The following is a 10,790-nucleotide window of genomic DNA, read 5'->3' on the forward strand; positions in this document are numbered from 1 at the left end:
CTGTCCCAGGTGCTCTGCTAAGACCTCAAGGCGTGGCCCCTCGTCAAACGTCTTCGGCTCCCGTGGAGGAGGCACCCACGCCAGTCCACCTCTCCGGCTCTGCCTGTGGAGCTCAGGCAGAGCAGGGCCGCTCAGGAGCGTGCTCTGCCTCCCTTCCTGCTGCTTGGCCTCACTGCCCAAGGGGCGCCCATCTACCAGGCCTTCCTAGAGCAGGCAGAGCTGCTCTCTGCCCGCTAACACCTGTCCAGGTGCATAACCGCCAGGTGTGCTGAAAGGCTGCAGTGTGACCGGAATCAAAAGGCCGCAGCTCTCACCAGCTGAGCAGGGCTGGGCCGACAGGGTGTCTCCTGGGGCGGAGCTCAGCGCCTTACAAGAGGCTCTCCTTCTCCCGCCCACCACATACCCGCCTTTTGGGTTAAGGCGGCTTTTCCCACAACAGGGTAGCCTGCAGTGGGGCTCCCCCTGAAGCCTGACCAAGACCACGATTGCCTCCTGGGGGCCCCCTCCCTCATCTGAGGGCTTGGGATCTGATGGGAATAGTCATGCCTGGACCCAGGAATTGCGCGGGGGCAGCAATGGCCCAGTGCGTTCAGCTGTCCCCACCCCCAGCTGTCCCCTGGGACCTAGCATGGACATGGTGGTACTTGGTGGAACAGAGCTCACTATCTCTGCCTGCAGTTTCACAGCGGGGGGCTGCCCTATTCCAGAATCCACCTAGCTCCCCACTACCCACAGCACAGCACCCACACGCAGTCCTTCACCATCCAGCCCCCACCCACCTTCCAAGCCTCCTCTCTTAAGCACCTTGGAGGGAAACTAACACGGGTGAAAAGATGTTGGGTTGAGCCCCCCATGCCAGGGCCAGCTTCCAGGTTTCAATCTCCCCAGTCCCTCATGGCTCTGAAAGCATGTTGGCAGGAATTTCCTATTTCTTCCTGGCCCCACCTCCCACCAACATCGGCCACATCTCCTACATACACACGTTACATCTGGACACCCACATCACATACATTCAGCAAGGTAACTAACACTCACTGACCTCAAGTGTGACCTGGCTCTATCGCAAATCACCAACTTATTCGACTTCTTTAACCCTCAGTTTTCTCATCAGCAGAATGAGATTGCTTATAATTATTTATCTCGGAAAAACATTAGTAATCATAGGTACCTTTTTTCTTTTTCTTTTGTCTTATTGTCTAAACAGCCACAACTTACGGAGCACGTCCTCTGTGCTGAGAACAACTTTAAACAGATTATCTCACGTTGTCCCCAGGGCAGCCCTGTGAGTCGGTATGATCTTTATCCCCATTTCCCAGATTAGGAAACTGAGGCTGGCTCAGATAGGTTACATTGCACAGAACTGGTACAAAAAAGGATCAAGATTTGGATCCAGCTCAGCTTAGGACGCATGCTCCCCTCCTCTTCAGCCTGGCCTGCTTCATTCTCCCTTCTCTCTGTCACCCACCTCTCCCCCATTCAGGAAAGCAGTTGACTCTGGCCACAAGCCAGTGGGGCACGGACTGAGGCGGAGGACTAAACATGAAAGGACTGAAGGCCCTGAGCTCACCATCCTCCCTAAGAGAGGAGGATGGGCTCAGACTGCCCCCTCCCGCTCAGGTCCCCATTCCTGAGGCCTCACAAAACCCCGTGCCCCTGTCTCCAGGCAGCCTGCCCAGAAAGGGAAGGTCTCCCCGGTCCCAGGAGAGGCAGCCCCCAGCCTTCCGGCCACATTCCACCACCACCTGCCTCCTGCTCTAGGAGCAGCGGCGGGCCGGCCGTGCCGAGGGCTTTCAGAGCTTCTCCAAATTCTGGACTCAACCCCGAGACCTGCACTCCCCTCCAGGAGTGGTCCCTGGTAGAGTCAGCACCCTCTCCAAGCTGAAAAGCAGCTCCCAAACTCTTCCTCGAGAGCAAGCCTGGCCTCCTGCCCAGGATCTGATGCCAGTCATAGAGCTCTGCGGATTATTATTGTCCTTGAGAGCGAAACTAATGCTGGCACCCACCTAGCGGGCTGAGCTAAGCACTTTGCAGGCCCCGCTTCCTCGCTGCTCACAGGACCTGAGCAGGTCAGCGCGATCACCCTCCCCATGATGCAGGGAGACACAGAGGCCAAGGGGTTTGCCCAAGGTGGACCAACACGGATGCGCCAAGACCAGGGCCTGTCTCTGGCTCTAGAGCCCGTCAGGTTTGCCAAGTGGCCACCCCTGGACAGGAAGGGGAGGAGAAAGGCCAGGCCACCCCTGAATCTGAGCGCGGCTCACTCAGACCCACGCCCCCACCCACCCGGCAGCTGCGGGCCCCTCCCCTTTCTGCCATCACACTCATCACATCCGTCCCAGTCAGGACAGAGTGACCCTCCAAAGGGTCCTTCCCCACCCCCAGCCTGTCCATTAAGCTCCCGGGGTTGTCAATGTATTGATTGGCAGGGCTGAGCATTGCCACGGGAGGGGGGTACTGCCACCCAAGGCGCTGACCGGGGGCGCCCCCTCCCCATACATCAGCCTCTCTGTACAGATCGTCAATACGGGTGCTGCAGCCAGTCAACCCTGGAGCCGGCTTGTGGGAGGGGGCAGGACTCCTACGGACCCACGCTCCCTTCTTCCCTCTCTTTCTCATTCCTTCCAGTCCCTTTTCCTGGAAGCCCTTGGGTGGGGAGAGTGGTCCTGCACGTCAAAGAGGTAATAAATAAGCCCTTTATTCCAGCATTCAAGGCCCGTCATGGCCTTTTACATCACCCCCTTCCTGAACTTGATGCACCAGCCACTCCAACCAGTGTGGGGTCCCCTGAGCACATCAGGATGTTCCCTGCTCCATGCGAAAATGCTCCATGTGCCTGCAAAGGTTTTTCTGTGTGTGCACGCATGCACGCACACACACACACACACACAGAGGCAGGCTCAGACTCTTCACCCAGCTTGCTCTTTTTTCAAGATGCAAATGGAACTCCTTCCTTGGTCAGATCATCCCTGTGCCCTGCGTCGAGTTTCACGGCCCTCAGTCAGAACAGCCTCTGCACCCTGAGCCCCCTGCCCCTCTGCACAGATTTTGCTCAAGTCCCTGAGTGATGGGACAGGTCCTGAATACCCTGTGGCCCCCAGCTGGTACAGGGTTGAGGGGGTTCAGTCCAGGTGCCCGGCCCTCAGGGAAGCTGCTCCCCCCACCCCACTACTCAGTGACCCGACATTAACACCAGAGTCAAATGCGTCACTGCAGCTCACAGTCACTGAACGCCGCAGCAGTGCTTCCCCCAAGGGACCACAATGCCAAGAGGGAGCTCCCACCTGGAGGCTCATGTTAAAGATGAGCCACAGAGAAGCCAAGAATTCCCTCCATCATGCAGCTTCCCAGTGGCCGAGGTGGGTGTGACCCAGGCAGGTTGAGTCTAGAGCCTGAGCTCCTATTCATCCCTGTGAGCCCCAGCAGAGAATGTGCTGGGCCATAGAGCAGTGACAAAGTGTGAAGGGGTTCTGAGGCAGACATGGGATGGGGAGAGTGGTAGAAAGCCACTTTGCCCAAAGCACCTGCCATCTCTTCACAGGGAACATTCAGGAAAAATGCTGAAGCCTTAGATATCTTCATCCCACTCAAAACACAGTCCAGGGTCAGCCATGATTGCTAATGAGAAACACCATAATTGAATGCCTACTGCATATCAGGTTCATGATATGGATTCAATTACTGTTCCCAAGGAGTGGTATTACTATTCCTATTTCTCAACTGATGAGGAGATAAGAGATTCAGAGAGGTTAAAAATCTTTCCCAAGGGCACACAGCCTGTGAGTGATGCAATGAGGATAAAATTCAGACCCAAACCCAAGATCTGTGCTCAGACAAGAGGGGGCCTGATATCACCGATGCAAGCAGCAGGTCCTTCTAGCTTTCTCCAGCACCGTGCAGCATATAATCCATTGAACAATGACACTTACTCAATTATTTACTGAGTATAGCCACAGTGCTGGCTGCTCTATGTGCATTATCCTATTCAGTCCTCCTCACCATGACCCTTAAGAAGTAGGTACCTTTCATGACTCCATTACATAGATGGGGAAAACTAACGCCAAGGGTGGAAGGTTAAGACATTTGCTAAACTGCTGCTCAGCAGCACAGATAGGATTCAAACCGAGACTTCTCCTATACCAAGGCCCACACAGTCAAGCTTCAAGGAAGCTGCCCAGCTCACTTCACTGACACCCAGGTAGATAAACTGAGGCACAGTGAGGGAGGTCACCCAGTGAGCCAGGGATGGAGCCAGGACTCCACTCCAGGCATCCTCAGCACATTTCTGCTCTGTGGCCCATGCGGGCCTGTCTTTGGCCCCATCCTTAGCAAAGCAGTATTTCAAATGCACTTGAGGCCTTATGCCATTTGGATGTCAGAGCAAAGAAAAGCCAGTCACCTCCCAGCCACAATCAGCAAGTCTGCTCAAAGCCTGTGGACCCGCTTACCCTTCGATGTTCCCAAACAAATCCCTATGCTCACACCCAAGGTGCAGGCAGGCTCCGGCCCTGCCTGAGGCTGGCGGCTCTCCTCAGCCTCACCTGCAGGGCCCAAGGCGTTCCCCTCCCCTAAGTGCGTGGCCACGGGTCCCTGTGAGTGAGGGGCAAGCACAACCCAGCACAAGACAGGGAGCACACAGAAGTCCATCAGACAGCTCCTGCCCTCAGAAAGAAAGCAGTCCCCCCTTCCTTCTCCCCAGTCACCAGGATTTGGAGAGACGTGGGCAAGTGGGGCTTAGGCCACTCACAGGGGGCCGGAGGGAGTCCTCCCAGAGCAAAGTCTTGGCTCTGCACTCCCCCTGCTCCACATCCTTAGGAAAGAGGAACCGTTTTACTGGTTGTTTCCTTCCCCTTTTATCCATGCAAAAGCTGAGACCCAGAGAGGTTAGGTAACTTGCCCAAGGTCACACAGCAAAGATGAGGCAGAGCGACTCTCTGAACCTGGCCGATGTGGAGCCTCGAAAGTGCTATTTCATAAGCCTGGGTCCCAGAGCAGCCAAGCTAGAGCTGAACCCCACTCTGCCTCGCTCTCCTGCCATGCAACCAAGGGCAGATGACTTCATGTCCCTGAGCCTCACTCCCTTCATCTGAGAATTCCTAACCCCAGGCGGCTCGTGAGGTGCTGTGAGAAACCCTCATTCACACAACGAGTTCGCAGTATCTGGCGGGAGCTCTCGGTGAGGCTGCCAGCCTGACATGGCTGCACCCTGGTTCCCACACCAAGAATGTCTCTGCTCCAGGATGCGATCAGGCCCAGCTGAGGGCAGAAAGTCTCCTCCCTGACCCACCCTCCTCCTTCTGGGGGCCCACTGCGCCCTCACAGTTGCCAGGGCAGGGAAAAGGCAACGCTGTGGCCCTGACATGCTACCCAGAGCTTGCTGGGCCCTGGAAGTGCCAATCACAGGAAATTTTAAAAATCCACCTCCTTGCCTCAGAGCAGGGGACACTCCTGGGCTGCAGGAAGGCTGGCAGGGTGCCCCTCTCCCCTTCCACATGGGGAAAGGGCTGTATCCACCAGCCCTGTGCCTCCTACAGAACTCCCACCTCTAGCTTGGAAACCCTTTCAGACCAGAACATTCCAGGACGATCAGGGCCTGAAGGCACCAGATCAGATGCCCTCAACCACAGACAGCCCCCAGGCCCCCACCAGCCTCTGACCCCAACTACAGGGATCCTATCATGGAGATCCAGCAAGATCACCAGATCTCTCATTAAGGACCCCTAGCATGTCTCTGGAGACTCAGTGCCCCCATCAGTATTCCTTCTGATTCATTTCAGTATTTCTCGAAAAGTCTGCCTGGTGAGATGGAAAGAATACAAGATCCTGATTTCAGAGACTTGAAGCTTACCGGTGGCCTTAAACAAACCACTTCTCCACTCTGGGCCTCAGTTTCTCCATCTGGGAGATGGGAATATCATCCTCACCTTCTTCAGTCTCCCTTGTCGCATGGTAGCAAAAATGAAACAAACTTCCCGAGGCAAGAGCCACTTGGAAATTCTTACAAGCAAAACTTGCTCAACAAAGGCAGGTCACTTCTCCCCAGCCTTCGTTTCCCCCTCTGTCAGACAGGAGGCCACTCCCTGCCTCTCAACACTTCACATCATGGAAAGGAGGGCATTGAAGGTACTCCTGTTAATCTGGTACACTCCCTCTCTAAACCAGGGGCTCCATGAGGCCAGGAAGCGACTAGCCTTGTTCCAGGGCCAGCAAGAACCAGGCTTGCAGCCAACACTTGAGGAAGGAATACCTGACTGGTCAGACGAATGGATGCATGAGGCTGCTTCTTGAGAAATTAAAAGTGCAACCCAGTAGGACTGCTTTCCATTCTCGTGAAGTCCCAGAGGACTCTGTCTCTGGCTTCGCCATCCCAGCGAACTGGAAGAAAGCTTCTAACAACCTCACTGAGGAGGCCAGGTGTAGGGGTGGTCAGGCCAAGGCCTGGAAGGACACTCCCAGACTTGAACAAGCGTGGGGAGGGAGGAAGCAGCTCTGTGGGAGGCAGGACCGGGGGCTCCGGCCTCCCGGCTGGCCCGTCTCAGAAGGGCCAGGACCTAGCCGAGCCTGGCGGCAGGAACAATGTCAGGCAGGTGCCGGCCGAGCTGCGTGAAAGGCCCGGCCCGGTGTCATTGTCAGCGCTCAGCCAAGTGCAGAAAAGCAATTTACTGGTCACGCCGCTTGCTCCCCTTGGAAATTTTTAAAATTCTTCCGATTTGAGCTATCCACGGTGTCCCAAGTCGTGTGGAGAAAGGATTTTATTAAATTCCCAGCTTCTCGCTCCTGGGGTTGCCGGTGGGGGAGGGCGGGGCTCACCATATTGGGCTGGGGGCAGTGTCTGGCATTGACTGTGCTCAAGGAAATGCGGCTGGGGGCAGGGGGCCCGCTGGGGCTTGGTGGCTAATAGATGGGAAGAGGGAGGAGCCCAGAAACTCCACTGCTAGGACTGGACCAGTTCTCCAAAACACTAGGCCTGGGGAGGGAATGGTGTTAGGTATATAGAGCTTCCAACAGAGACATGTGCCGTACTGGGTGATGAGAATTCACAAAACCTCTTCCACACCTTATCATATGCCATTTCATCCTCAGGGCCACCCACGATGAAACTAAGTCTCACAAAGGTCCATGCATAGGGAAAGATGGACCTGGGGCTCAGGCCCGTCCCAGGACGGCAGAGTCCTGAGCCTTCCCACCGTGCAGGGAGCCTCACTGGGTCCTGCTCACCAAGGGTATTCTCGCAGCCACCCTCCAAATGCCCACTGTCCAGGAAATAGCTGCTCTCTTGGTGGTGGCCCAACACTGCAGTGGGGAGCAGACTCCAGACTCCTGTGGGGGCCCAGCCCTCATCTCCACCTCTAAGAGCACTCCACCTTAGCCCCAGAGCATATAGGAGGACTTGCACCTGCCAACCTCATCTGTAGCTCCCTAGGGTAGTGCTGCTTTATCTTTCAGCCATCACGGGTGCTTCCAAAAATCCGTGGGGAGGTGAGAACACTCTCACAGACACTGCATATTTGGGCACCATGTTGAAGACTTTCAAACCCCTTCCCCATAATCCCATCCTTAGACATCCCAAGGGTACACAGACCATGAGTTAAAAACATTAGTCAGACCTAAGGCAGTTTAGAAGGGGAAAGACTGCAAAGGGGAGAGGTGGGGGCAGCAAGGGGAGGGGAGGGGAGGGACGCTCCCTCACCTGCTTGAAGACCTCACCCAGACAGACCACCTCAGCTTCTTCCCCCCAAAGGCTGGCTCTAGCCCTAGCCAGGACGTGAAGGTGGGATGCAGAGTCCAGCTTCCCTCCCTTACATTCTCCCAGCGAACACGAAGATCACAGAGCATCCCCTCCTGGACCCCGCTTCAAGGACCAAGAGGCAGCAGACAACAGGAGGCTTGGGCAACAAGGTCTGAAACCACCTCTCTCTACTTCAGGCCCATTTCATCGTCCCCGCCCCCAGGCTCAGGGCACTGGGGAAGAGCTCCCACCCAGGTCGGACAAGCAGTTCCCTGCAGTGGCCCTGGGGCTCGCCCTCTGCCTGGGGACTCAGCTGCAAACCAGGCAGACCATGCCAGGCACTGGCCTCTCTCTCTGACACCAGCCATTCCCCACCCCGCCCCCGCCACCACACAGGGTCACATCTGCTTGGCAAACAGCCAGTCTTAAGTTACTGACTCCAGTTGTATTGATTCAAAGAGTCACCGGGGACCCCAGCCTGGCCAACAGAAGGAAAGAACCCATCAGTCTGTCCATCCACGCTTCCTGCCCCTGGTCCCAACTAGCTGCCCGCAGCTTAAAGTCCATCGTGATGGTAACAATTCTCTCCTCGGAGTGGGAGGGGAGCCAAGCAGGCCCTTCACCACAGCCGCTGCCACCGCCCTCTACAAGAGGGCGCCGTCCCCGCGGCACAACACACCCACACCGGGGAGAACCTCCGCGTTCCCCGCTCGGGGCTCCCCGGCACCGCAAGGATCCAGAAAACCGTGGCCTAAGCATGCTCTCTAACCCTAGGAGGACACCTGCCTTCAGCCAGAGGGGAACGGGGCAGACAATCTCTTCTGGCCTCAGTCCAGCTCCTCCGAGGGCCCCTCCCTCAGAGCTCCAGGTGGGTGGGGGGCTAGGGCAGCTGGCACTTCCTAGTCCCTTTTCCTCCGCGCACCCCCACCCCAAGCTGAGGCAGCCTGGTCTGGTTCTAATCGGCGCTGAAGTCGGCTCCCCAGTCCCTCTTCTCTTTCCCTCCCGCGTCCCCCCCACCCCAACCCTCTTCCTTCATTTCCACGGCTTTGGAAGCACCCGCGTTCCAACTGTCTGCGTGCCAAGACCTTCCCGAGTCTGAAAGCTGCTGAAGTAACAGATCAGATTTTAGCAAGTGCTTTCCAGGCTGAGCGCCAAGCCCTCTTCTGATTCAGGAGAGTGAGCGAGCGGGGAGCGAGGCGGGGACGCAGCCTAGGGCTGCACCACCGTGGGCGAGGGTGTGCGAAGCGCGGCCCGTTCCGGAGCCGCCTCGCAGGCAAGGGGCCCTCGGCTCTGGTGCCCCGCTCTGCGCCCTCTCACTCGTCTCCCCTCCTAGTTCCACATCTCTCTCTCTCTCAATGCTGCAAACGCCTTTGAAACCACAGAGTAATTTACAACTGAAGCTTTCTCCCTGGACTCGGAATCTACTCGCTTGAAAGGAGCCTTTTTGTTTGGAAGAGCAAGTGGAGATGGTGAAGGGACGGTTGGCAGAGAAAATCCCTCCGTCCTAACTCCTCACCGGGGCCGAGGGGCTCGGAGCCTGGCACATTGTGGCGACTGAGCCCTCCGGCTCCGAGGGTCTCCTCCCAGCCGAAGCGGACTGGGGCCGCGCCAGCCTGAGTCCAGCAACAGAGCCCCTTGCCCTTGGCGGGTTCCCCGCCCGCGCTGGGCGCACGCGGAGCCGCCCTTCAGCGCCCTGGGAACAGGTGCACCGTTCCACGCCCAGGAGGGGTGGGGCCCAGGGAGGGGGCGCGGCCCGGGGGAAGGGGACCGACACGTACCGAGAGGCAGGGGCAGGTGGGTGCAGGGGGAAGGTCAGAGTCAGGAGCCCACGTACCTGTACCTGGAAGCACAGCAGCAGGAAGTGTAAACACCTGCGGGGGAGAGAGAGGGAGAGGAGGTCATTGGGGCTGGAGGGAGGGAAACGCGCGCACAGACAGAGAGATACGCAGCCGCAAAGTCAAAAGAACGGCGGGGCGGGCAGAGCCACAGGCACACGGACAGACGTCCGGGCCGGGCGGGCAGCCCCGAGCGCGGGCGCTTACAGGCAAGTGCAGGCGGAGGGCGCCGAATACATCGCTGGGCGGGGGGGGAGGCGGCGGCTCCTAGCCCAGCCTGCACATGTCCCCTTCGCGCGGCCGGGACCGGGCGCCTCCGCCGCCGCCGCCGCCGCCGCCGCCGCTGCTGCTGCTCCCTTCTCGCCGGCTGCTGCTGCTGCAGACTCTGCTGCTCCGGGGCGCTCCGCGGCGCGCCCTGCGGCATCAGCGCCCCGCGCGGCTCCTCCCGAGCGCTGCGCCCTCCGGGCTGGCGCGGGGGCTGCGAGGCGGCCGCCGCTGGGCAGGAGGCACCCGCCGGTGCGAGGAGCCTGGCTCTCTGCCGGCCGGCCGGCCGTCCGGGCGTCCGCGGAAGGCTGGCTGCCCGACTCACTCCGGGGGCAGCATGCGCGGAGGGTCTGGAAGCTGGGGCGCACTCTCCAGGCGGGGCGTAGGGCTGAGCCAGGCCAGGGGTCAGCGCTCCGGGGCCGGGGCGCGCGGCGGCAGCACGAACGCGTCACGGCCGCTCCGTCTGGGCGCCCGCCGGCTCATGTCTCCTCCTCCGCGTCTCTCCGGCCGTGCGCATCGCCGCCTCCCACCACTGGCGGCGGCCGGGGCGTTTTCTACGCGCGGGCGGCGAGGGGGCGGGGGGCCGGGGGCGGGCCCGGGCCCGAGCCGGCACAATGAGGATGCGGGGCCCGGGGGCTCCCCCCTCGGGGCGCGGCCGGACGGGCGCTCAGCTCGCTTGGGTGCGCCGCGCCCACATCAAAGGCGGCCCTGCCGGCTTGCCGGCCTGCCGCGGCCTCTCCACTGCCGCCTCCTCTTCTCCTGGCTCTCCGGCTTGGAGGGAGGCGCTCAGACTCTCGGCGACGGGACCAGCAGCTCCGAAGGCGCAGAGACCGCGAGCCTGGAGCTGATGAGCGCTGGGAGCCGTCGAAATTCTGCGCCTGGGCGCAATGACCTGCGCCACGGCGCAAAGGCTGCCAGAATTGAACCGGCTGCGGTCCCCAAGAACGCAGTTAGGTGTAGAACGT

General features: G+C 59.1%; 1 protein-coding gene across 1 annotated transcript in view; it reads right to left on the reverse strand.

Annotated features, from left to right (window-relative positions):
- The window catches only part of FGF18 (fibroblast growth factor 18), a 36,182-nt gene extending 25,870 nt beyond the window's left edge, over nucleotides 1–10,312 (reverse strand). Inside the window, exons 1-2 of the mRNA XM_070476840.1 lie at nucleotides 9,769–10,312; nucleotides 9,561–9,597 (exon numbers count right to left, since the gene is read on the reverse strand). Coding sequence (XP_070332941.1) covers nucleotides 9,561–9,597; nucleotides 9,769–9,800 — 69 coding nt within the window. The 5' untranslated portion in view covers nucleotides 9,801–10,312. The remainder of the gene's footprint in view (nucleotides 1–9,560; nucleotides 9,598–9,768) is intronic.
- Between the last annotated feature and the right edge of the window lie 478 nt (nucleotides 10,313–10,790).

The sequence above is a fragment of the Odocoileus virginianus genome, chromosome 14, assembly GCF_023699985.2.
Source record: "Odocoileus virginianus isolate 20LAN1187 ecotype Illinois chromosome 14, Ovbor_1.2, whole genome shotgun sequence".
NCBI lineage: Eukaryota > Metazoa > Chordata > Mammalia > Artiodactyla > Cervidae > Odocoileus > Odocoileus virginianus.